General features: G+C 46.6%; 1 protein-coding gene across 1 annotated transcript; it reads left to right on the top strand.

The window, feature by feature from the left end:
* Positions 1 to 20,010: 20,010 nt before the first annotated feature.
* On the top strand, positions 20,011 to 27,037 carry AHSG (alpha 2-HS glycoprotein). Its single transcript, XM_004278467.4, has 7 exons — positions 20,011 to 20,306; positions 22,417 to 22,527; positions 22,795 to 22,879; positions 23,252 to 23,415; positions 24,598 to 24,699; positions 25,600 to 25,686; positions 26,341 to 27,037. Exons 1-7 carry the CDS (start codon positions 20,094 to 20,096, stop codon positions 26,680 to 26,682), a joined length of 1,104 nt encoding a protein of 367 aa, XP_004278515.1. The 5' UTR covers positions 20,011 to 20,093; the 3' UTR covers positions 26,683 to 27,037.
* Positions 27,038 to 27,351: the final 314 nt, after the last annotated feature.

Here is a 27,351-nt window from a genome sequence, read left to right on the forward strand (position 1 = left end):
CAGTCATTAGGCTGAAGGTTATGTTGATGTAGATCTTCATCTCCCGAGAATGTAATGTGAAAAGATTGTTCCACAAGTTAGCTTTTAAGGCCTTGGTGAGTTCTTTACAGTGAGTCAAGAGGTCTCCTTTAATAAGGGCAGCATCGCACATGCTTTCCTCAAGCCTCATGGGTCTACCAGTGATGATCTTGAAGGGAGATAACCTGCTCTTTCCATGAGTTAGGTTGAGTAAGACTATAGGCAATGCCTTGGGCCAGGGCAGCTGGAGCCACTCAACAAATTTGGCTAGTTGGATTTTTTTATCCCATCAATGTGTTCCACCAGCCGTGATGATTGGGGGTGATAAGTGCAATCGAAGTGTTATAAAATGGGCCAAATTTTACAGATTGGATTATTTAACCAGTAAAATGGGAACCTCTGTTGCTATGAAGCTCAAAGGGTATGCCCCAAGTAGGAATAATTTTTTTCCAATAAAACTTTACTTTCTGCCATGGCTGTGGCTCTGAGACAAGGGAAGGTTTCCACCCAACGAGAGAACATACAAATCTTTACTAACATATATGTATAGGCTTAAGGTGGTGGCAGCTGGATAAAGTCCATCTGCTATACCTCAAAATGTCCTGAGGGTGAAGGAAAATGGCCCATGGAAGTGTGAGCAGGCAGTCCTGACAGCTTCAATACACTTGGTGAGCCACCTTAGGAGATGGTTTCCAGTAGTATTGTTTTCCCCACTGAATAGTTTTGTCCATGTTTCACTGTGTCAGGTTATGCATATATACCAGGATAAATTTCTGTAGATGGTCGGGGAGGACAGTGCTGCCATTTGCCCTACCCAGAGGTTTATTTTTGAATTATGTGTACAGCCTTGCCTAATCCAATTCTCTCAGTCCTTCTGGATGGAGAGCTGTTGGGCTTCTAATATTTTAGTCATCCATTCATACTCTGATTCTGTAGGCAGGCAAGGTTCTGCTAACACCAATTTGTGTCTTTTGAGGGCAGCCAGTTTTGCAGTGGTATCAGCTGTATCCCTTGCTTTCCCCTGTGTCTGTTGTTGAATGGCATTTTGATTACCACCAAGGATTTGGGCAGCTGCATAGCATCCCAAAGTCCTAGAACATAGGAGCTGTTCTTAACCTTTTGCCTTGAGGAAGATAAGAATCCTGTTTCTAAAGCATGCCAAAATCATGGGCAACGCCCAAAGTGTATCTACCATCAGTATATATATATATATATATATATATATATATATATATATATTAGCAGTTTTGTCTTTAGCTAAAAGACAACCTCTAGTTTACCTTATAATAAGCTTAACCTGGCTACTCTTTCCCCCTCTGTCACTGAGAAAGTTCCTCACAACTGCTTAATGCTGTTGAACCACATCCTGACTCCCCCTGATGATCTATAGGAAATTCCACTGGGTAACATTGATTTCTCATGGTTCATTGGTGGTTCTCATTTAAAAGGTGAGAATGGCAAATAGTGTGCTGGGTGTGCTATTACAGGTCCTTTGGATAATGCTGAGGTAGAATCTTTACTACAGCTACTTCAACCCGATAGGCTGAATTATACGCTCTTACACAGGCTTGTACTTTTAGCCAAGGGCAAAACTGCCAATATTTATACTGATAAGTAGATATGTATGCTTTTGGATTAGCTCATGATTTTGGAATGTTGTAGAAGCAACATGGTTTCCTTACTTCCAGGGGAAATAAAATTTAAAATGACCCCTATGTTTAGGAATTATCAAGTGCAATAATGTTATCTACCACTTTAGCTATAATTAATATTCCACGTCATTCAAAACTTGACTCTCTGGAAGCTAAGGGAAATCACTTTGCTGAGATTTCTGTCCTTAAAGGGACCAACAGCAGCCAAACCTCTGACATGGTCCAAAGGGAGATTTCCCCAAATGATAGTTTAGAAAAACTGGCTAGAGAGGCCCAAAAATTGGTCTCAGAAAAGGAAAACAGGTTGGCAATTCAATAATTGTTGATTTGATAAAAAGAGAAGGCTCTGGTTTGGACCAAATCATTACCCAGTCCTACCAGAGATTCTAAAATTCCCTCTCCTGGGCTTCCCTGGTGGCGCAGTGGTTGAGAGTCCGCCTGCCAATGCAGGGGACACGGGTTCGTGCCCTGGTCCGGGAGGGTACCACGCGCCGCGGAGTGGCTGGGCCCGTGAGCCATGGCCGCTGAGCCTGCACGTCCGGAGCCTGTGCTCCACAACGGGAGAGGCCACAACAGCGAGAGCCCAGCATACCGCAAAAAAAAAAAAAGAAGAGATATTCCAATATTGCAAAAGCCTAATTGCTTCTATTAAAAATAACCATGTGTTGGTAAAGCAATCTTTTCGCAGTGTGCCCCTGGGGGGCAAAGACCTCAAGCATCACACCTTGCAACATGGAGATTTTGTCTATTGGAAAAGATGTCTCCAGGAGAACTCTCTTCAATCTCATGGAAAGGCCCCTATCAAGTACTGCTAACCAGCTCTTGTGCCACCATCTCCAAGGAATAAACTCTTGGATTCATGTGACACAACTAAAGAAAGAGCCAAACCCTGACTGAACCTGCCCATCATCTGGTGACCTGAAAGTGAAGATTTCCCAGAACTGAAGCAGATGACAGCGGATGAGACAGCTCTTCCAAGATATCCAGACAAGGCCTGTTGGAAGTTTGTCAACAAATCTTTGATGATAACATAACACTTCAGATGATCTCCAATGTCTAGGATCTTGATAAAATATGGACTTTAAATAAAAAGGGCCTGAGAGCCTCCCTCCTCCCTCTCCTTGTTACTCAGATGTGACCTTAATAGGTTTCTAGTCTGTGCACTTTCCTTCCACAAGACACTACACCCAGGAAATTGTTCTTCCTGACACTGAGGGACAAAAAAGCCATTGAAACTAGAAAATCTGATTCTTGCTCAGCAATGCTTTCAGAGAAAGATCTTGATCAAAAGGGGAAAACGTAAAAAAATAATAAACAGAAACCTCAATTAAAGAGTTGGGAGATGAGAATGGGGAGCTCGCACATCCTGAGATGATAGCAGAGTCCAACAGAAAGAGGAAAGACTCCTCTTCTTTCCTGGCAAGGACTCAGCCAATGAAAAGCCATGGACTGTTTGTTTACTCCAGCCCTCCCAGCTTCCTTTTACTCTCTATAAAAGTATCCTCCTTCCCTTGCTAGGTGAGGACTTGTATGTGGCTCACCTTAATTGCAGACTTCAAATTGCAATTCTCTGCTGACCCCAAATAAACCCATCTTTGCTGGAGAAATATCCGGCAGTCATTGGTTTCAGGTGAACAGTACTAAACATTAAAAGGGGGAAAGGCAAACCAAACTCAGAGCCTTCTATGAAATAAACACAGGTGTCTCCAGAGCTGGCCTGCGATGTACCATCTGGCAGGGTGTAAATACAGCAGAAAGCCTCAGATTTCTTGGGTCTGTGCTGCTGGAGCTCTGAAAGTCAAGACTCACGGTACTTGGTGTGACCCGCACCAGCACTAGGGTGACCAACTCATCCCTGTTAGTTTCTGGTTTTAGCACTGGAAGTTTCATATTCCAGAAACCACTTAGTCTCAGTCAGGCCAGCATGCTTGGTCACCCTAAGGTCCAGCATTGAAGGGGCAGTTTGCATGGAAGTTGCATGTCATTCGTAACTGCCAGGGGCAAATGCAGAGCTATGGCTCAAGGGACTGGAGGGGCAGAGCCAAGCTGAGTCCTGAAATGTTCCATGAAGGGAGAATCTATGAGAAATGTGCACGCCAACCTAGAGGAGCAGGGCCAAGTTACTGGCCAAGTGTGTGCAGTGACAGACCAGACCCTGGTGGGTCCTCCCTGGACTGGTTCACGGACTGGCATACATTGAAAACAACGTTCCACTTTGGACATTTATATAGGGGGACAGGGAGGAAATGATTTTCTTTGGTGAAAGTTGTATATGCACCTCGTCCTGTATATTGAAGCTGTAGAAATTATTACATGTACTGACAATATGGTTAAAATGTAAACAATTAAAATTGTCTTTCCTTTCACAGTTTTCCATTTATTTTAATGAATAACTTTATCCACTCATGCTTCCTAAGAATATATTCTACTTATATTGTTCTGGGCTTAAAGTCCCCTAAAAATATCTTTTAAATTATTTTTCTGACTGTATATTGGCAAAATTCTTTCACTTTGTTTTATTGTCTTTTTATTTGTTTGCCTTTTTTTGTGTTTTGTGTGGTTATTTGTTTTGTGAGTCTTGAGCCAAGCATTTTCGTAAGACACATATTAAGGGTTTTCATTTTATACAGTAAAATGCATTAGTTGTTTCTGTGACTGGTGGTATTATTCCATTTCAGAATTCCAGCCTGCCCTGGCTACTGATAGCAGGCGATGGCCAGCTGGCTTATCTCAGAGTCGCTGTCACAGCCTGAGTTGCAGGCACGGACGGCAAAAACCCTCCGGAGGGAAAGCCCAGACCCACAAGGAACATTTTTAGAAGGTTTCTTTATTTCCACGAGAGGGCGCTGTCTACCGTGGAGGGGATGGGCTGATGCACATCCTGCAGACTAAGGAGTCAGGTGTGGAAACTTTAACTGACAGGTACCAGGTTTCCAGCTTGTTCTAGAGTCATTTTAGCTCCCCCTACTGATTGGCCATGAATGCCGGCCCCTCCCCCTCTAACTCAGGCAGGGACTCCGTGTCCTCTCTTAAGCCAGGGAAAAACCCAGGGTCTCTGGTGCAGAGAGGGAGTGTGCAGTTACATCAAGCGGCGAGAGAGAGCTCAACTGTGGAAGACTTTACAGGCTTAATCTGGTATAAAAACAATTAGGAATAATTGCAAACTTTTTCAAAGGGAAACGTAAGAGGAAAACAATACACTCTATTGATTTATTACACACTTATTAAGCAGCCTCAATGTACGTGAACTTTGGAGGCCCTGGGGAACCAATGATGCCCAGAGGCCAGCTCCTGCACGGGGGAGCCAGCCAGCGCAGGTCGGGGTGCAGGCTTGCTCCTCCCCACCCCACCCTGCCCCGCAACTGGCCCTGCGCTCAGACTCCTTATCAGCGCAGAACTCTGGGGGTGCTTTCTGATCTACTGGGATGGGTAGGGAAGTGCACACCAGGAGACAGCTTGGGCCATCCCTGGTCCAGCGTTTGCTGAAGATGGTTCTGGTTCATGGAAAGACCATTCCTAATGACACGCTGGGTCCAGTTGTTGAGCCCTCCCCTCCCCTCGTGGAGCATGGCCCCCATCATCTTCTCCCTCCTCGTTCACACACCTTCCTCTTTGAAAATCTTATCACGTGCCTCTCCTGTGTACGCCACAGAACAACAGCGCTAGACCCTGCCACTGCCTTTCGCGCACAAAAAGCAGGGGGAGCAGAAGAGCTGCAGCAAAGCAGCCCCCGTGTTGTCAGGGACACCAGGTGAAGTCGCAGCTGCTGCAAAGTCACCACACGTGCTCTAAAAAAACGACTTTTCCCTTGTGTGTAAATTTATCTCAATGGAAAGTGTTAGAACAGTTTGAAATTTAAATCAGACTTATTTAAATAGGTATCAAATTTCTAAATTCCTTTACTGAGGAAACCATTAAGCAATTGAGATAGCTGCAAAGAATCAAGGTTGTACGAGAGAGAGAGAGAGAGAGAGAGAGAGAGCGCGCGCGCGCGCGCGAGAGAGAGAGAGAGAGAGAGAGAGAGAGAGAGAGAGCGCGCGCGCGCGAGAGAGAGAGAGAGAGAGAGAGAGAGAGCGCGCGAGAGAGAGCGAGAGCGCAAGAGCGCAATGATCTCCCTGAGGGTTATGGTTGTTCTCCCGACCGTGGTGGGAAAACTGGGCTCAGCGTGTTCGTGACACCATCAGAGTGGCAGAGCGGAGGCAGAACTGAGGCTTGTAGGCATTGGTGGGTTAGATTTCTACTTAGCGGCGGGGCTCAGGGTATCCTGTCTGGGGTTGGGTCAGAGCAGCTGACATGTCATAAATTGGCACTCCTATAGCATTTTATGTTAACCTGAGGAAACATCAATCATTCATAAAAAAGGAAAGGCAGTGCTGATGGAAATTAGGGCATAAGCCCCACCTCCATCCACTCCACTGTATGCCCTCCCGTCCCCCTGCCTCAGGTTCTCTGGTCAATAACTTTTCCTTGGACTTATCTTTGCGCTCATGGACAGAGGACATATGAATAACAAACTGAATTTGGACTTATATTACATCAGAAAGTAAATCAACCTTGAACTGTTAGTTTTGGATTTTTCACAAAGAGATAATGCTGCCACCCCCTCTCCCTCTATAATATGGTCTCTGTTGGTTTAAACTTTCCTGGGTAACCATTTCCTATTCCTTCTTAAACACAGTGCTTCCAAGTTTCTTTTGGAAGAATTTAATTTAAATGTTCACTTCTCAAGATATACGGTGTATTAGCTACGTACAGTGAGTGGACATTGTTTTCTAACAGCAATCAAATGTCGTGAGAGCACCCTTCTCTGCTGCAGGGCACACTGCCTGCCCCCCGCACCGCTCATCCTTGTCCTGGCACCACTCCAAGTGCTAGACACTGCCCTCTCCTGCCCCAGCTGAGGCCGTGGAGCGCCCAGGGCCATGCCGATGTCTGTGCAGACTGTGGGAGAAGGTCCCTTTGTTCTTCTGTGTTATAGGCGGTCAACAGGCATCAAAACATAAATGCTGGAACTTCCTGAGGTCCTCTGGGGACAGCCCCTCTTCAGTTCTTTCTCAGAATTCAGATAATGAGTTCAAAGCAGGGCCAGGCCAGGAGACAAATCTGAGTGACAGACACTATTTTGTTATTTGCTTTGACCATGGAGGAGGCCTCAGTACCAGGCAGGCCTGTCAGTGCTGGCTCTGTTCCATGGAGGTGGGTTCTGCCCCAGAAGGTTCCCCAGCCCTCCTGCAAATGGTGCCCTGGTGATCTGTCCTACCAGTCCCCAGACACACAGCAACACAGCCCAGGAGGAGGCTGAGGCTCTGGGACTACATAAAACCTACTAGCTATCTACGTAACTCTGTCTCACTTACTTTAGGAATGGGAGCTCCAACTTTTAGGAGCCATGGCACATTTAACTCGGAAAAGAAAACTCAAGCCATGTTGATTGAGTGGCAAAGTTTAACATTTATGCAAATCAAATGGAAAGACCACAAAATGTATATTGGCATGCCATTCATGATGCATGCTGTTCACAGAAATAAAACTTTAACTGCAAATTTTAGGGTAGTGAGGTTGGGGACAGAGATTGTGAGATGTTTAAAAGAAAAACGCCTTTTTCCTTTTATGTTGTCTCTCCTCTGTATGGCCAGGGTATGACTATAGCTGAAGGTTGGCACTTATAAAAGTGCCAACACTGGCACTGTTTTCTGGACCACTCCAGGCTTCTGTTTGGGGAAACCCACCATGATGGGGTGAAATGAGGGCCATGGCAGTGTGGGGTAGTGGGCAGAGGACAGGATGTGGGCCCTGGTCAGAATTCCACCTTTACCATGTGCGTGCTGTGCAAATCCCCACACAGAACTTGTGTTCTAAAGACCGAGAGAGAGCGAATTAGACGATGGGGATTCCGGATTGAATCTTTTCTTGGTCTGCATTTGATCTATTATTTGACCTATTGAAGTATTTTTCATTTTTATTTCAATAACCATACTTCTCAATGAAAACTTTCTATTTGAGTCTTTGTTACATCTGCCTCTCCTGCCCCCTGCCTTGCTTTGTGTTTTCTATGAATAACATGGCTACATTTAATGTATCAGTTGAACAGGCATCTAGCAGAATGGCACCTGGAGGAAAGGTCTAAGAAAGGCCTTGGGAAAAAGGCTGCCCCAAAAGCCAGCTGAGCACAGCGCTGTCCTGAGAGAGTCTGTGTGAGCAGCTCAGGAGCAGGGACTCCACATTCACAAGGGTTTCTACCATTCCCTAAACACAGCCCACCCTTCTCCACCTCTTGACTTCTCAAACATATTTCTTCCAACCAGACAGCCATACTCTGATTTCTACCTGTCCAAATCCTGCCCACCCTTCAGGGTCAAATTCAAAATGCATCCTCGGGCTTCCCTGGTGGTGCAGTGGTTGAAAGTCCGCCTGCCGATGCCAGGGACACGGGTTCGTGCCCCGGTCTGGGAAGATCCCACATGCCGCGGAGCGGCTAGGCCTGTGAGCCATGGCCGCTGAGCCTGCGCATCCGGAGCCTGTGCTCTGCAACGGGAGAGGCCACAACAGGGAGAGGCCAGCGTACCGCAAAAAAAAAAAAAAAAGCATCCTCATCCATGACACCTTCTTTCCTCTCTCCTGCCCACCCTCAGCGGGGAACGATTCTCCCCTTCTCCCATGAATGCCCGTAGGCTTGGTTCCTCTCGATGAACAAGACCAGCTACATGATTTCGTGGCTCAAGACAAAATGAAAACACAAGGCCCCTTGTTCAAAATTAAAATTTCGAGATGGCAACAGCAGAGCGTTACACCAAGTGCAGGGCCCTTCTAAGTGCAGGGCCTGTACCACTGCCCGGAACACACGCCCAGTCAGCAGCCAGGTGATCACACTGGGACACTCCAGGGGACACTGAGAGGCCCACTGGGCAGATGCAATTGTTTAAATGCCCATTCAAATCCCCTCCCAGGGAAACTTCTGAGTTGCCCACCTTCCTGAGCCGTTTTAGCACTCCAGCAATTCCCTGCCTGACTCCCCACCTCGCCAGCACTTAGCTGAGGGCTCTGCTCCCCCAGCCCTGCCAGCCACTCTGACCTATGCCTACTGCCCCTTAACCCTGAGTCCTGCCTTGTTGATTTCCTCAGGTTGGCCCCTAGCACAAGGATCTGGGAAGAATCTGTAGGTGGTTTTCCACAATACCACTATCTCCCTTTCTCCTTCTGTTCCTTCCTGTTGCTAGAAGTTGCCAACACGTGACCCTCTCTTTGCCAGCATGTTGGTGCCAAAAATGCAGTCACAATCTTGCACACGTTCTTCTCTCTAAGTGGTAATAGAGATACTTACTTGATGCTCGGAATATTACGTGAACTATCTCATGTAATGCTCTCCACAATCCTTTGACGTATGCACTGCTATTGTTAGACCTTTCACAGATGAGTAAACCAGCTCCGAGGGCTTAGGGAACTTGCCAAAGGTGATAAAGCTAAGGATCCCTTACTCTTAGCCACTGGACTACATTGCGTCTGTGTAGGCTAACTGAAGGCAAAGACCATATCTCAGTCACATTGTATTCCCCATGATACCTTATTTTTGCTTTCGATACTTGTGTGCTATTGGGGTTATTAAGAGGGCCCATTTATCGATAGCTCACCATGTGCTATGCTGAGCATTTGCAAATGTTATCTCATTAAATCCTCAGCCTCTTTACTAGCCAGGTAAAGGCTAGTAAAGTTAAAGTTTATTGCCCTATTTAACAGATGAAGAAACTAAGGCTTAGCATGATTAAATCTCTAGTTAGGTCACATAGCTAGCAAAAGAGCGGCACCAGGGTCTGTCCTGACTCTAAATGCAGGGCTCCTAATCAAGCTAATCTGCTCCCACGCCCTTGCCCCACCCCGCTGTCCCTCTTGGGACATCTTGTCCCTCTCCATCTTACTCACCCTGCCTTCCTGCTAGTATTCATCCTCCCACTGACTCAGTCTCCATTAGAATCTGAGTCCTGGAGGCTCAACTGTTACTTAACCCACCGAATGATTTGGCCGCCTATTGCACAATCCCATCACAGAAAGGGAAAATTGCCCACTTCCCTGCTCTGGGCCGTAATCAGCTCCTTCAATTTCAAGTTGTCACCTTCTAAAGTTCTAACAAGAACTCCAGAGGACTTCCCTGGTGGCGCAGTGGTTAAGAATCCTCCTGCCGGGCTTCCCTGGTGGCACAGTGGTTGAGAGTCCGCCTGCCAATGCAGGGGACACGGGTTCGTGCCCCGGTCTGGGAAGATCCCACATGCCGCGGAGCGGTTGGGCCCATGAGCCATGGTCGCTGAGCCTGCGCGTCTGGAGCCTGTGCTCTGCAACTGGAGAGGCCACAACAGTTAGAGGCCCGCATACCGCAAAAAAAAAAAAAAAAAAAAAAGGAATTCTCCTGCCAATGCAGGGGACACGGGTTCGAGCCCTGGTCTGGGAAGATCCCACATGCTACGGAGCAACTAAGCCCGCGTGCCACAACTACTGAGCCTGCGCTCTAGGGCTCGCGAGCCACAACTACTGAAGCCCGAGCGCCTAGAGCCCGTGCTCCGCAGCAAGAGAAGCCACCGCGGTGAGAAGCCCGCGCACCGCAACAAAGAGTAGTCCCTGCTCGCTGCAACTAGAGAAAGCCCACACACAGCAACGAAGACCCAACACAGCCAAAAATAAATAAATAAAATAAATAAATTTATTAAAAAAAAAAAAGAACTCCAGAAGCAAAGACTTTTCACATCCCTGAGTGTTTTCTAGAGACCAGACAACAAGCAGTGAAGAGACGCTACCAACTGAGAACCTTGCCGGATTCAAGACAACTGGAGGCTTGGTCCTGTCTTACAGGTCTTCCACTAGCCTCATGCATTTTCCCTCTCAACAGTCAAGAAGTCTAATCAAGGCAATGCATGGAGAAGAATGGCCTCCCTGTTTGTTAGCTTTATTGTTAATCCTTCTGAGAATCCAGGTAAGCCTCTGGAAACTAGGAGAAACTCTCCTGTCTGGCGAGTGGCAAGCGGTCTGCCGCCTCCTCTCCTAGTAATTGCTGACCCGTCCTTCACTCATGCCCACGTGTGCAGGCACAAGTCCTCACCCCTCGGCTATACTGTTTGACTCCCAATCACAAGATGATTCATCTTATTTTTTAACCATTGGTGCCAGTTTTGTCTAGTCAGTTAATGATGAGGTGACCTCAAAACTAAGTCACCTGAGAAGAAATGATGGAGGCCAGAGAAGGGTAGCAGGATAGAACATGGATGTCTCTAAATGCCTCAAGCCCAACATATAGATCAAGGAATTGATTTAGTTTATGTAGTTCCTTAAGGGAGAAATCTGCGTCCATTAGTGAGGTTACAAGGTAGGTAGGTGTTGGCGCAATATGAAGGAAACTAGTAACTTCCTAGTTACTAGAATGATTCAATAATAAATGGGCTGCCGTAGTGGTGGAGAGATGCCTGTATCTGAATGTCCTCAGGCAGACTCTAGACACCGGAAGGAGGCTCTGAGTTGAGTAGGAGGCTGGCCAAGAGCCCCTCAGCAATCATGTACAGGGCTTACTCTGAGCTGGGCAGGAGGCAGGTGCTGGGCATATAAGATTGGAAATGACATAGATACTTCTATCCTTCAAGAACCCTCCCAACTCAGGATTGTGTTTCCCCAGACCTGATGCAGGCTGAGGGCAGGAACCACAGCCTACACTTCTCTAGTAGGTCCACGATAGCTAGCAGCGTGCTGTGGAGCCAGACTCAACAGTGAGCATCTGAAAACAGGAATGCCACCTTCAATCTGTGCATCGTCAGCACCTAGCACAATGTAAGTGTCCGAGAAACAGTTTTGAGTTAATGAATGTGTGTCCAGAGAATACTGAACACAAGTCAATAAATAGATCCACAGAACCTCCAATATTGACTCACTGTCAAAAGGACCCATTCCAACCCCAGTAATTTACATAATGGATAAAGAAGTGCCCAAATTTATTAAGGTGCAATGAATTGCTTGATTCCAGTGGCCTCAGTATAACCATATGGCCCGTGGATGCAAGGTCACGGCTCTTCTGAACATCTCCATGTCCAAGGGCCTCAGATGGCACACCAAGGGGCTCATTAGAAGATGATGGTTTCACCTCTCATCTTCCTTCTGGTCTGAAGAGAGCCATTCACTCATTTTGAAGATAGCACAAGTTGATGACAGGGATTCCCTGGTGGCGCAGTGATTAAGAATCCGCCTGTCAATGCAGGGGACATGAGTTCCAGCCCTGGCCCGGGAAGATCCCACATGCTGCAGAGCAACTAAGCCTGTGCGCCACAACTACTGAGCCTGCACTCTAGAGCCCTCGAGCCACAGCTACTGAGCCCACGTGCCACAACTACTGAAGCCCGCTCACCTAGAGCCTGTGCTCCACAACAAGAGAAGCCACCGCAATGAGAAGCCTGCTCACAGCAACTAGAGAAAGCCCGCGCACAGCAACAAAGACCCAACTCAGCCAAAAATAAATTAATTAATTTTAAAAAAAGTTGATGACAAACCAGCAGGAGAGACGAATGTGATTCTCTGCATTGACTAGCATTCCCCTGGAAAATATTTAACCAGAAATAATGTAATCATTTACCTTTTATTTACCTCCAAAACCTGAGGTAGAGATAGTTTCAACACCAACTGAAGTCAACAGGTGAAAGTCTCTTCTGCAGAATTGATTTTTAGGTATTTTCCACTGACTGAAATTAGGTGGGTAAATGAATTTTTTTATTCTTTTAATTGGTAACCAAACAATACATTTTTCTATTTCTTTTGCTTTTCCTCAAATACAGCATACAGCCATGTTTCCTATTGTTAAGAATAATGATTTGCTCACTTTTAGGCAGTGCCTGGGAGCCAAACTCCTCAGCTTTTTGGGGGGCCCTATATTCTTTTGGTTTGAGGTTAATAGAGATAAAGTGATGGGGCTAAAGCCAGGCTCCACTACTGTGTGATAAGGGCAAGTTCCAGAACCTCTCTGAGCCTCTGTTACTCTATAAAGGAGGGAAGATGAGAATAGTACAACTCTCATGGAGTTATGAGGATTATGCACAATGCCTTTTACAGAATAAGGAATCAATATCATTTGCTCTGATGATGATGTTTTTCAGAGAGTCCAAATTTCCCCATCTTTTCTTTAACCCTAAGATTCTCTCTTTTGTGAGACAGAATGTTTGACTGGGTGTCAAGGCCACACTAAGCAGTATATAATAGGAAGTCTTCTTCCAAACAAGAAAATGGAAGGTTCCCCATAGTTTCTTATATGATAATGAAAGCCTAGGGCAAGTGTCACTGTGTTCTTGAGGCTGATTTGACACAGAGGATTAACAGCTAAATGATTAAAACAAATTCTTTTTTCCTTTAAAGAGTGGAAAGATTTGATGAAATACAAACTTTTTTTTCTATCTGGGTTTTGATTATGCCTCTTTCCCAGGGCCAGGACTAGGACCCAGCACGGGATGGGTCTAAGGCACATAATTTAATGAGGTGCGACCCTGAAAACAAGCATTTCTTTTCAGGGTTTGGATCTTCCGAGCCAGGACATGGTTATTAGGGCAGGATTGGGGGAAAGCTTGCCGAGCCCTTTCTCCACCCGAAGAAGGAAGTAATCCCTTGTGCTCACTGTGGTTTAATAATTTTTGCCAGGCTACGCTCAGGCTAACGTCTCCCAACTTTGGTGCATCTGCACTGAGTAAAACAGGCTCTTCCAAATCACCTCCATGCAACTGGGGCTCCGTAACCTTCACCTGATGGGTCCTTCACCTGAGAAGGGTAATTTGCATTCCATTGACCGAGGTTCTCACATTGGAGGTACAGATCCCAGCCTGTCCCCACAGGACACACGCCATGATCATCTCATATAACTTATAGTTCTTGGCTGATCAGATGTCGCTGGACCGGGTGCGTCAAGTTACTCCATTAGCGCAGATTGTGTTTTCTCATCACTCTGCATCCAGGCACCTAACATCACAGATGGTAGGTGTTCAATAAATACCCACAGGAATGAAGAAACACCAGGCTTATCAGAAGTCATTACTCAGCTTCTTAGGGTCTAGGCCCTTTAAGTACCAGAAAGGGCAGAGCCAGGAATCTGGCGCAACGATTTAAACACCAACCACTGCCACTTCCTCCCTGCGAAAACCAATGGTTCCTCTGGCTTTTGCTGATGTGCACTGGTTCGTGTCCTGTTTTTCGAGAGGCTGGGTTTCTAGCTCCCACCTGAGCTCTCGCTGCCCGACTTGTTATTTCTCCCTCTTCTAGCTCTATCCTTCCCCTCCTGTCCTCTGGCAGGGCCCCGACAGAACCAACCCCCAGCAACTCTGACCCTGCACTTGCCACGATCCTTCTTGTCCTGGCTCCTGACTCGCAGCTCTCAACGCCGAGTTCTGCTTTCGAGTAATTTGAATGCATCACCGCCCTAGTGGAGAGCCCTACTCACAACCGCAGGGGAGCTGGTGCCCTCCTCAGCTGCCATCTTGGAACTCCGCCATCAGCCGCTTGGGGAACCACACAGCAAGCACTGCCCAGCGCCCTGCTGCCATCTTCTGGAGGTTGTTGGTTCTCTTCTGCTCCTTAGATCTTTGGGACTGCTCTTCCCAACAGTTCTAACAAGCCCCTGATATCCTCAATACGCTCTCAGACATTGTTTTAATGCAGTGACCTGGGCCTCAAAGAAAAACGCACAGGTAAGTCATTAAAGTAATGAGACAAATGACCAGAAAACGGAGTAAATGCTTATCTCCTGTTGGTATGCTGGAGCCAGGTGGATGAAAGTGACCCAAGATCACTCATGGGAATATACATGCGGTGTATGAAAATCTTTCAAAGTTTGAAAATGTTGTCGTCAGGCACGATGAAATACCTATAGCCTCCCCTGGGCATCCTTTGCCACAGTTTTCTTGGAAAACATACCAAAAGATCACCTAGTTTCTTCTTCATTGTCAGTAAGTAAATGGCAACCTTTCTTTTTCCAACCGAAAAAACTTTAAATAAGAGACCATTTTATTCAGCTTGACACCAAAGCTATTTTAGTTTATAAGAATTAGACATGTGGAATAGTTGAGCTAAAACCAAAGATATTCATAAAATACATTAAAAAAGAGTTCTGATAATTTTTCCGTATCTAAGTTCCCACAAAAGTCAACGTGGAAGCAGTGGCAGAGGAAAAGAGAAAACAATTGACCTGGCATGACACACCAGTTAAATGGTAGGGGTAGAAATGGGCATAGCCTTTCTGAAAGGCAATTTGGCCAGAGAAATTAAGAGTTTTTAAAGTGTCCACATCATATGAATCAATGATTTCACTGAGACTCTATCCTGAAAAAAATAACGAGAAAGCCAAAGATTCCTGAATTTAAAAGTTTATTACAACTTTGTATGTGAGAGTGCTCAACTGAGAACAAACTAACTGCCCAACAATAAGAGAATAGTAAAATAAATGATACTATGCACCACGGAATCCTAGGGAGTCATTATAAGCATGTCTTTAAGTCTATTTAATAACATGGGAAAATGTTCAAGTTATAATGTTAAGTGAAAAAAGAATACAAAGTTGTACATGAGTATGATTATGTTATACTGAATTATATTAAAGTAAGTCTTTGTGTAGAAAAAAGATGGAACTGCACCAAAACACGAACACTGTTTAACTCTGGGGGATGAGATTGTGGATGAGTTTTGTTTCCCTGTTTATACGTGGTAGGATGACAGGTGAGATCTTAACTGCTCTTTACTACATGCTTTGTTTCTCTAGCATCAGCAAAACAGGACAATATCTAGTGCTTTAAAAATTGTGGACCACGAAAGATCCAAAAACAATGATACCAAAAGAAATGCTCCGAGTATAAGACAGAAATGATCAGAAAGGATGATCAGACAGAACTTTTTTATCCTCCCCCCACCCTCACGTTGGGATGGCAATACAACCAGCCCCATAACGTGTGGGACTCCTACAGCAGAGGAGACCGGAACCTCACTGCAAGGGTAGAAGGAGAGGAGGGGGCACGTGGGTAGCACAGAGAGAGGTCACGTGGCAGGGAGAAGCCCCCTGAGTAGCAGGGTGGCCCTAGAGCAGTGGAGGGGCTATGAGAGCAGTATCTAAACAGATGAGCTTGAAGGCAGCCTCAGAAAGCCTCCACAGCCTGGGAGGGCACAGCAGCGAAATTTTCCCAAGCTTAAAGACGGGGGTAGCTCGGGCTTCCCTGGTGGCGCAGTGGTTGAGAGTCCGCCTGCCGATGCAGGGGACGCGGGTTCGTGCCCCGGTCCAGGAGGATCCCACGTGCCGCGGAGCGGCTGGGCCCGTGGGCCATGGTCGCTGAGCCTGCGCGCCCGGAGCCTGTGCTCCGCAACGGGAGAGGCCACAACAGTGAGAGGCCCGCGTACCGCAAAAAAAAAAAAAAAAAGAGATGGGGGTAGCTCTTAGCTGAGAAAGGGCCTGTGGTCTAGAAAGTGTCCCACAGCTTCGATAAGGTGACCCCTGATCACAGGATGCAGGGGGACTGTCTTGCTATGGATCAGATGGAGGAAAGCAGGACATTAGCTAGAGGGTAGATTTGCCTGAGGACCATATGAGACAGGTTACCTGGCAGAAGATGCCAAGGCAAAGGTGGACACCCCTCTCTGACCTTGACCAAAGCAGTACTTGCAGAAGTCTCCCCCTCCACACTTTCTCCTAACCCCAGCGGGGAGAAGAAGCGCAAGCGCAAACCTAAATTGGACCAGGTTTCAACCCAAGCACGTGGGGGAAGTCAGGTTACCCGGAAGTGACTAGATTACATTTTCACAAAAGAGAGCTCAGAGTCAGAAATCCAATTGTGTTATGGAAAATAAAGTTATAGTGTAGACACCTGAGCTTATGACATATGAAATATGTACTCACTGCATATATTTTTTGTGATTTTCAAATTTTCAGTAATGACCATATTTTGTATTTTAAAAGGTTATTTAAAAGAAGAGCAGAGCATCCACAAAAATTCGCTCATGAGCTCATAAGTCAAGGTCCTGAAGGAAGTGGGGCACAAGGCCGATGGAAAGGCCCCCAGTTCTGAGGCTCATCCTGCTGGATAACCAGAGAGCCGGAGGTCCTGACCACACCTCCTGAGCCTCCGGCATTAAGGGTCTGTGTGTGAGCAGCTGGGAGCAAACGGGAAAACAGTGCTTATACTATCTCCTCTGCCCATCACAGGCCTCCGCGCTTACCTCCCTCCCCACAGGAAGTCAATATTATTAAGCTTCCCTGTAGAAAGCTCCCCCCTGCCCGCCGCCACTTTTAAACCAAGTTTTGTTCTCTGAAGCAATAGCAAACTACAGAACAAATCCACCCCCGCACAATGATGACCTCTAAATATTTGGAGAGCATGTTGGTCTCCATGTTAAGGGCTTCTCTGCTCCAGGCTGAACCAAGCTAGGTCCTCAGATGAGGACCTTGAGCTAGGTCCAAGCCTCTCGCCATCCTGGCCACCCCTCCTTGGAGGTCACACCTGGGGTTGTCAAGGCCACAACTGAAAGGCAGTGCCTGAGCCAATACTGTGACCTTGTGCTCTGGCTACCAAGACTCACTCTAATTCTGCTAAGGCTCTGAAGGGCCTTAAGGAGGCATTTATGTTCTGAGTGCCCCCCGCCAGAGTCTCAGCCTGCAGTGCAGGACTCAAACCCAGAGCTTTGCCAAGTGACTGTCTGTCAGACCCGGGCTCTCCTCTGCTGCACCCGTCTACTGGCTGGGGGCACAGGCCACAGGCACAGGGGGTCACTGGGGACACACGGCCACTGGTGCCAGCCACACTCAGCCACCCAAGAGACCCAGGTCAGGGTGAATCTGTGCAAGGTGTTGGCAGTGAGGTCTGGAGAGAAGGGGACAGGGAGGGGAGAAGCTCTGCTAGCCATATAGCTCTCCCGGCCCTGCCACATGAAGGCAGGAAGGTCTCTCTCCCTATTCCCCACTCCAGGCAAAAGTCTCTCCCTTCCTTTCTTCTTTTCTCCAAGGACCTTACCCAAGACTTGGCATCTCCCATAGCTCTCCCTCCTCACTGGTAAATCATTGGTACCTTTGCTACGTCTGTGGGCCTTGTTCTCCCTCCAGGAGGAGATAATTGTCCCTGGCATTCAAAGATTTTATTAAACTTAAAAGCTTTTGCACAGCAAAAGAAACCATAAACAAGAAGAAAAGACAACCTTCAGAATGGGAGAAAATATTTGCAAATGCAGCAACTGACAAAGGATTAATCTCCAAAATATACAAACAGCTCATGGAGGTCAATATCAAAAAAGCAAACAACCCAATCAAAAAACGGGCAGAAGACCTAAATAGACATTTCTCCAAAGAAGACATACAGATGGCCAACAAACACATGAAAGGATGCTCCACATCACTATTAGAAAAATACAAATCAAAACTACAATGAGGTATCACCTCACATGGGTCAGAATGGCCATCATCAAAAAATCTACAAACAACAAATGCTGGAGAGGGTATGGAGAAAAGGGAACCCTCTTGCACTGTTGGTGGGAATGTAAATTGATACAGCCACTATGGAGAACACTATGAAGGTTCCTTAAAAAACTAAAAATAGAATTACCATATGACCCAGCAATCCCACTACTGGGCATATACCCAGAGAAAACCATAAATCAAAAAGACACATGCACCCCAATGTTCATTGCAGCACTATTTACAATAGCCAGGTCATGGAAGCAACCTAAGTGTCCACTGACAGATGAATGGATAAAGAAGATGTGGTACATATACACAATGGAATATTACTCAGCCATAAAAAGGAATGAAATTGGGTCATTTGTTGAGACATGGATGGATCTAGAGACTGTCATACAGAGTGAAGTAAGTCAGAAAGAGAAAAACAAATATCGTATATTAACACATATATGTGGAACCTAGAAAAATGGTACAGATGAAACGGTTTGCAGGGCAGAAATTGAGACACAGATGTAGAGAGCAAACGTATGGACACCACGGTGGGAAAGCGGCAGGGGTGGTGGTGGTGGTGTGACGAACTGGGCTATTGGGATCGACATGTATACACTGATGTGTATAAAATTGATGACTAATAAGAAGCTGCTGTATAAAAAATATATAAAATAAAATTCAAAAATTAAAAAAAAAATCTACAAACAACAAATGTTGGAGAGGGTGTGGAGAAAAGGGAACCCTCTGCACTGTTGGTGGGAATGTAAGTTGATACAGCCACTATGGAGAACAGTATGGAGATGCCTTAAAAAACTAAAAATAGAACTACCATGTGACCCAGCAATCCCACTACTAGGCATATACCCTGAGAAAACCATAATTCAAAAAGACACATGCACCCCAATGTTCATTGCAGCTCTATTTACAGTAGCCAGGACATGGAAGCAACCTAAATGCCCATCAACAGATGAATGGATAAAGACGACGTGGCACATATATACAATGGAATATTACTCAGCCATAAAAAGGAAAAAAATTGGGTCCTTTGTAGAGACGTGGATGGACCTAGAGACTGTCATACAGAGTGAAGTAAGTCAGGAAGAGAAAAACAAATATCATATATTAACGCATATACGTGGAATCTGAAAAATTTGGTATAGACGATCTTATTTACAAAGCAGAAATAGAGACACAGACGTAGAGAACAAACATATGGATACCAAGGGGGAAAGGGGGTGGTGGTGGGATGAATTGGGAGATTGGGATTGACATATATACACTATTGATACTATGTATAAAATAGATAACTAATGAGAACCTACTGTATAGCATAGGGAACTCTACTCAGTGCTCTGTGGTGACCTAAATGGGAAGGAAATCCTAAAAAGAGGAGATGTATGTATATGTATAGCTGATTCACTTTGCTGTACAGTATAAACTGACACAACATTGTAAAGCAACTATGCTCCAATTTAAAAAAAAAAAATTGCTGAACATCCTTACTTCTCCCCACATGGACCCCGCGGCGTGCTCAGCTTACAGTAGAGGGCACTCCCTCTGCTGCCAAATCCACAGCACTCCAGGGCCAGCTGTGCCAGCCCCTCCTCTCCTTGGTGCTCACCTCATCCTCTCAGCTGCCTCGTTTCTTTGCTGCTGTTACCATGTTCCAAGCTGACTCTGGAGCATCTCCCCAGCCCACCCCCCAATCTGCCCCCACCCACCCCCAAGCAAGCATTGACTCTGGCAGATTTCTGCTAAAGGGGGACCAGTGATGTCCTAACCTGTTTGCTTTTCCAGGACTGATGTTTGCAGGGGGCTTTTTTTTGGAACCAGAACAGAAATCATCCCACATCCTTACGCAATTCTTCCACAGGCTCCAGCAAATAAAGGGCCTTTGGACCCTCCACCAGTCTGCCTTTTCCAGCAGAGCACCTGGGTTGGGCCTGAAGCCTCCAGCTACCTGCCTGCCGACCTGCCAGGACCTCTCCGGAGCAACCATGAAGTGCCTCATCCTGCTCCTTTGCCTTGCTCAGCTCTGTGCCTGCCGCTCTGTCCCGCATGGCCCGATTCCGGGTTATAGGGAACCAGCCTGTGATGACCCAGAAACAGAGCAGGCAGCCCTGGCGGCCGTGGACTACATCAATAAGCACCTTCCTCATGGCTATAAGCACATCTTAAACCAGATTGAGAGTGTGAAGGTGTGGCCGCGGGTAAGTGAACCTGCTGTGTAGGAGGGGGTGGGGCTCAGCTGGGTGTCTCTAAGAGCCCACCTCCCAGCACAAATGAAGTCGCAGAATGGAAACACCCTGATTCCTCCCAGGAGGGAGGGAGAGACGGAGGGAAGAGAGGAGACATTCTGTACTGTGGTCAGTGGTCTCCAGGAGGGTGCTGGTTGGGGGCAGGAGGAGAGGGAAAGGCTTTGAATGATATTTTGAGGATCACAGGTAGAAAGTGTGGTTTTCTAGAAAAACTAGGACCAGAGACTGGATTCTAGTTTCCCAACTACCACTGACTGGAAATCACTTCTTTTCCTTTGGTTCTGTTTCTCTAGATAAAGACTGAGAGTGAATGAAATGTGCATTTGATAAGTGCCTACTATGTGCCAGGCCCTTTCACATATATCATCTCCTTAACCCCTCTCTCACCCCACCCCCAGTCCTGTGGGGTATTGTCCTTGTCTTACATGAGGAAACCAAGGCTCTGACATATTAGGGCATTATTTTACCCAAGGTCATAAAATAGTAAGCAACAGGCTAGGATTCAATTCCAGAACTGTGTTCCTTCCTCTACACAAGCTGCCTCCCCAAGAAAGGTATCCACATCCCAATGAGAAATCTTGGCATGAAAGGATTCACCTGCTCACATGCTACATAAGAAACCAATGCAGCCTGAAGCTGGTGACAATGATGGTCAAGCTGGGAAACGTGTGCCTTGGGGGTCAGCCGAGTGATTTGGAGAGGTGGGGAGAAGACATCCATCTATTGCCTATTTTGAAATTAGATTTTATAGCTGAGGAAGGATAATTCTTTCAGTCAATACTGATTACAAGCCTTCCATGGGCAAGAACCAGTGTCAGGCACTATGGGAGATGCTAAGTTGACTCATATGAAATAGCCAGTTTTGTATAATAAAAGCGGTCAAATATTGGCATTTTAATGATGCAACCTAATACAAAGGTGAGAAAGACATAGTGTCCACAAGAGATTCACAGTCTAGGAAGGAAAATAAGGCAAACCTCAGGATGTCTGGACTGACTCATGAACATCTGATCTCACAATGGGACAAAATATTTGAAATCAGGTTTGTACCAGATGGATTTTAGGAGTTCTGCAACCATAGTGAAGTACAGTGGTGATTCAGAGGAAGCACTGATCAATTCAGGGGAAATGACACACAATGTGTATATTTGAGGGAAAGAAGGAACAACACTGCAGTTTTCACTAACAGCAGGGTTGGAGAAAACCAGGAGCCCCAGGTTCCTATTCACTAGCTCTGAGTGTTTTCAGGAAGTTAATTGGGGCATATCTGCACATCATAAAACACAGCTTCCTCCAGGAAAGGAAACTTTGAGGCTTCAGGTACTAGTGAATCACGCAGAACAGACATGAGAGACAAGCAGAGCTGGGCTGAAAGAAAAAACAGCCATACTCGTACCTTCTGGATTTTTCCGGGCTTTGAAGAAAGGATACACAAACAGGTGAACTGGCAGGAACAACTCCAAGGAGTCATACAAGCTCCCCTATCACCTCCTTACCCGCTGCTCCTTCCCTCTGTGCTAGTGACTGACTGACGCACTGCTTCCTCCATCAGAGGGAGGCTCACGCTTCCCTCTCATTACCAGCAGGGGGCAGTAGGGAACAGCAACTTTTCATCCAGGCATCTGCAAGCCAAAAGACAAAAAAGCCACAGACAACAACTTTTCCTTTAGGAAGGAAAAGAAAATGGGGAAGGAAGGAAAGTAGATGTTGAGAAGGAAGGAAGGAAGAAGTAGAGGGATGGATGAAGAAGATAAAAGAGAGACAGTAAGTTATTATCCTACACCAACTTACTTCGCGGCTTGACTGAGAAAAATCCAAAGCTGACTTTTTCAAAGTACTGCTTGAAGGGTGAAAATTTTAAAATTAAATACGTATCAACATTCACTTTTAGCTTCCAGATACAGCTCAGCGTGATGGCTGTGCTTCCATCAACCAGTCCAAGGCCACGCCCCCTTCTTTCTTACCTCTCCAACAGGGAGTGGGTTCAAACCCAGTAGGGGCTCACCCTTGGACCCGCTCAGCAGGATTAGGCTGCTCACCTCTTCATTCTCTGTCTCCACAGCGGCCCACGGGAGACGTGTTTGACCTTGAAATAGACACACTGGAAACCACCTGCCATGTACTGGACCCCACTCCCCTGGCAAACTGCAGCGTGAGGCAGCTGAAAGAGCACGTGAGTGCCCCTCTTAGGGCGACTGCCGCGGGGGCAGCTAAAATTGCCAATTGATGGCGCCTTCCCTGGGGCTGATTTTTACAATTCACCTTTTTATCGTACTCCCACCCCCTGCGAAACCAGTGTCATGTTTCAACATCACCCAGTGAAGGAGATTTTGTGAGGCTCACCTTTGACATCCACGTCCCCCCTGCCACCATCCCCCCACCGTGAGAAGTGAGAGGTCAGCCCTCCTCCTGGGCCCTCACTGTGGGTTTATTTCTCCAGGCGGTGGAAGGAGACTGCGATTTCAATGTGCTGAAACAAGACGGAGAGTTTTCCGTGTTGTCTGCAAAATGTGATTCCAGTCCAGGTAGAGATGATTATTATTCTTATTATAGTTACCTGGTAGAGAGAGTGAGGAGGGAACCTGAACTGTTTTCAACAGAAGTAGTTCTAGCCACTTTGTTGGTGATGAAAAGAAGCCAAGTTTCCTGGGTTTGGGGACTTTAAAACTGTGTTTTAAGGAGCTGTTCTCATGGGAGGTGAAAATCGCCCCTTGGTGAGAGGGGCTTCTGCAACAATGCCACCATGGCAGGAGCCACCCGAAGGTTTAGTAAGAAGCAGAGGCTCCTCCTGCAGCCATTTGGAGCATGTTTTAGCCCTTTCAAATAAGCAGAGCGGGGGCAAATGCCGCAGAGAATTACAGCCCTGAGCCAAGTTGATTTCTTCGCTCTGTGCGCAGACTCGGCCGAGGACGTGCACAAGGTGTGTCCAGACTGCCCCCTGCTGGCCCCGCTCAACGACAGCCGGGTGGTGCACGCAGTAGAGGCCGCGCTGGCTGCCTTCAACGCCCAGAAAAACGGCTCCTACTTTCAGCTTGTGGAAATTTCTCGGGCTCAATTTGTGGTAAGACTGAGTCCCTGCTGATGGTTTGGGCAGTTTGGTGGCACTTTGGGAGTGGACGTGGTGAAGCAGGGGTGAGGGACAGAGCAGGTGCAGGGGCAGCCACGGGAAGTCAACGAGGGTGGTGGGAGAAAGAGGGAAAGAAAGGGTCCTGAGTGTCCTAAGGACCCCGAGGACCCTCAGCGCATCCCCCACCTAAGCCACTTCAACACAAAACAGCCAGATGCTGTGTGTCCCCAGTTCCCCCGTTCCAGTTAACACCAGGGTGGAAGTTCCCACTTTATCCAGAAGCACCCACTGTAAATTCATGGGTCTCCACATCGCCATCACCCATCACCACGGAACATCTACAGCACTCTTGTAATTGATACTTACAAAGGCATGGGCATACTTACATATAAGGGCAAGGATCCTAAAATGCCTTTGAATCACTGAGAAAAAAAAAAAACTAATTGTACCGTGGCTGGGTTAGCACATTTGAATGCAATGGAATTCTAATATTTTTAAAAGCTAGTATTCTGGATGCCAGCCATGGCATACTTGGAAATACACTATAGATAGTAATTCTATTAACCAGAATATGCGATTCACAGAACACCCCCGCCCCAGACTATAACAAATAACAGATATTTTATTATTGTAAGTGTCCATATGCTCCAAGAACTGTAAGGTAGAAAAGCATAAGTATCTTCTGTACTTTCATTTATATTTTTCATTTGATCCTGCTGTCTAAAATACGTGGGAGAGGAATTAATTTCTTTACTTTCCCACCCCATCTTGGAGTAACCTGAGCCTTGGGTCTCAAAGTGCAACCCCAATAGGGAAGTTGGCAGGAGGCAGGGTTCCCACTCAGGTCAGTGTAAGGTCAGCCCTCTGGGTTCCTGCTTTCTACCTGAAAACTCACCTCTGCTCTGAATGATGGGCAGTGGATACCTGCACCTCCTTCAGGGAAGACCCAACCCCAGCTTCTGTATGCAAACCCTTCAGAAACCCGGTGTCTCACTGTAAGCCGTATGTAAGCCACCGGGGGCATGTTTCCTGGCCACACAGTGTGGTCTCCGTGAAACGTGCTCCCTGGACTGTGCAATTCCATGGCCCTCGCTACTTCCCTCTGGCCTCTCCTTACCAGTCTTTTTCATGCTAAGTCATGTTGCTTCATGAAAATTTTCCTTTTATCCTCATCAGCCTCTTTCAGCTTCTGTCTCTGTGGAGTTTGCAGTGGCTGCCACTGACTGTGTTGCTAAAGAGGTCGTAGACCCAGCCAAGTGCAACCTGCTGGCAGAAAAGGTGAGCGGGCTAGGCATTGGGTTGGTAAAGCCAAGTCATGAAACAGAGCATCCTTAGAGCAAATTCGTATCTTGTGGCTGCAGAAAGGAGAAATGCAAAATACCCACTGCCTGTGAGGCTGGGTCGTGCCAGGTCATCCTCTGGGGTGTCATCTCCCCTGCTTAAGAGCTATCACCAGATCTTCTCACCCAATGGAGGCCCCTGGAGTTAGAGAGGCTGTTTCCTAACGAAGATGAGTCATGTCAGGCCATTGGGAGTATAAAGTGTAGATTTTCTAGATAGACCTCTGATATGAAATCTTTCAAGTCCTTAAGCCAGTAATGTCCACTTCTAGGAATTTAGCCTAAAGAGATCATCGTGTTTGACAGAATATATCTATAAAGATGATTTATGACAGGTACAAAATGACCCCAGAAGATCTGAATGTCCAAAAGGAGGGAATCATTGAATAAAATATGGTGCATCAGTAAATAGAAAATTATACAGACACGAAAATTAACACTTTCAAAGAATAAGGAATGATATAAGAGAATGCTATCATTATAGCATGTGAAAAACACAGTATACAAAATGGTGTAGTTAGTGATGCCAATTTCTAAATGATATTTAATTGTAGTTAAAAATAAGAAAGAAATACATAGATGTGAACAGAAGTTCTCCTGGGTCACCACCATTTCTGAGATTATGGGTGACCTCTCTCATTCCCAAAGCTTTTCTGTATTTTCTACATTCTATAATAAAATATAAGCAGAAATCATACACTTTAGGAAAAAGATTTTTTTAAAAAAAGGAATTAGGAATTTAAGGTTTTTTCCCTTGATGTGCTGGAGTATAAGTGAAACTGGGAGAGAAGTCCACTTTCTGAACTGGTTCAAATAACTCCTCTCTTTCTGTGGGCAGCAATATGGCTTCTGTAAGGGGACAGTCACTGAGAAGGTTGCTGGCGGGGAAGATGTTGCAGTGACCTGCACGGTGTTCCAAACACAGGTAAGGGCGTCATGGATGCACTTGCCCTTATCTTCAGAATACAATGACCCCTTCACCTTTCTGCGGTGCATTAGTAATTTCAGGGCATTTGCTGCCTGTCCTTTTGAGCCCCGCCATATAGATAGCGCCAGGGAATGTGAAATCATCAAAATACAAAAGGTTGTTTCAGCCATGCCCTCCCCTCCCACGAACTGGTGGTTACGGGGCAGAACCTCCCTAGTGTGCAATTGGCGAGGCCACGTGTTTTATTTGCTAGCTTGGGAGCGGGGGCGGGGAGAGGCGGGGTGGGGGGGGAGTGGGCGTGGTTTTCTGAGTTGCAGAGTCCAGGTGGCCAGCTCTGTCTCACAGCTCCCTGTGGCTGCAGGTGTAGATGAAAAAGAGGGTGACGCTACTGGTGAAGGTTAGCCATAAGGTGGGGTTCTTTTGCTCGTGGAACAGTGTAAGTCTACCATCCCCAACACAACTGGTGAGAAAGGGGCTACCGCAGGCCAGTTACCCCTCCCCTGGAGCCCTGATGGCCATCCCTTGTACCTAGGTAGTTCTTTTTCGCCAGATTCCTTGCAAATAAAAATTAGTACTGTGAGAGAATTGGGTGGGGTTCCACCTGTAAGGAAGAGAAAGGCAGCTAACCTAAGGAAACAATCCTCTCTCCAGCCTGTGCTCCCGCAGCCCCAACCAGACGGCGCCGAAGCAGGGCCCCTCACCGCTGCACCGGGCTCGGCTGGGCCAGCACTTTCTCCAGCTGGCCAGCCCGCGGCCTCCCTGGTGGGGGGACCCAGGGCCGTGGCAGCTCCCCCGATGCCCCCACCGGTGTACCCGGCGCACTACGACCTGCGCCACGCCTTCTCGGGTGTGGCCTCAGTGGAGTCAGCCTCAGGAGAAGCGTTTCACGTGGGGAAGACACCCAAGGTGGCGCAGCCTAGCATTCCTGCTCCTGAAGGTCCAGTTCCAGTGGTCCGCCCTTGCCCGGGGAGAATCAGACACTTCAAGATCTAGAATACGGTCAGAGATGAGAAGGTTTGGCACAGAGAACGTGGCTACCATTTTGTCCACGTATGGGTTTGGGTGGGAGCTGTGTCTGCTATCAAAGCAAGTGCTACGTGTGGTCTAGATTAACGTCAAGCCTTGAATGCCAGCTTCTCGTCATCCTTCGGAGGTCGGGGAACAGAGCGGGTGCTAGTTATGTTTGATGGAAGGCATAAGGTCAGCAACTTGACTGTTATTGTTTTGATGGTAAGCCACCACCATTGTGTTCTCTACTTTTCTCTTGACCTCACAAAAATAATTGGAACTGTGATTTTTGAAAGGTGCTCTTGCCAAGTTTATATCTGCTTGTTAATAAAAATGCCTGAAGGACCTTCCTTAAAAAAGAAGGTTCTAAGCTGAAATGTGGTCATGATTATTTCCAACTTCATCCAAGCTCACGTGTGTGTGGTCTGTCTTTCCAGCAACCGCACCACAAGTGTTCCTAATCAAAATCAAAGTGAAAATAGGAACAAAATAGAACAAAAATCTGCTATATTACTACACACAGGAAAAAGTGAGACTAGGATCTGCTCATAACTCATAAGATCTGATCATTTCCTTATAAGAAAATAATTCTTTTCATTTCATAACGTTCAGAAAATATTGCTAAATTGGGGTCAAGTGCCTGAACTTTGTACA

This window comes from Orcinus orca, chromosome 5, assembly GCF_937001465.1.
Source record: "Orcinus orca chromosome 5, mOrcOrc1.1, whole genome shotgun sequence".
NCBI classification, from domain to species: Eukaryota; Metazoa; Chordata; class Mammalia; order Artiodactyla; family Delphinidae; genus Orcinus; species Orcinus orca.

What these genes read in the sequence shown, in the direction of transcription:
- AHSG (XM_004278467.4), top strand. Translation starts at nt 20,094, where the DNA reads ATGAAGTGCCTCATCCTGCTCCTTTGCCTTGCTCAGCTCTGTGCCTGC. An exon ending in GTGTGAAGGTGTGGCCGCGG is followed by an intron (nt 20,307 to 22,416) that starts GTAAGTGAACCT and finishes CTGTCTCCACAG; the next exon opens with CGGCCCACGGGAGACGTGTT. An exon ending in TTTCTCGGGCTCAATTTGTG is followed by an intron (nt 23,416 to 24,597) that starts GTAAGACTGAGT and finishes TATCCTCATCAG; the next exon opens with CCTCTTTCAGCTTCTGTCTC.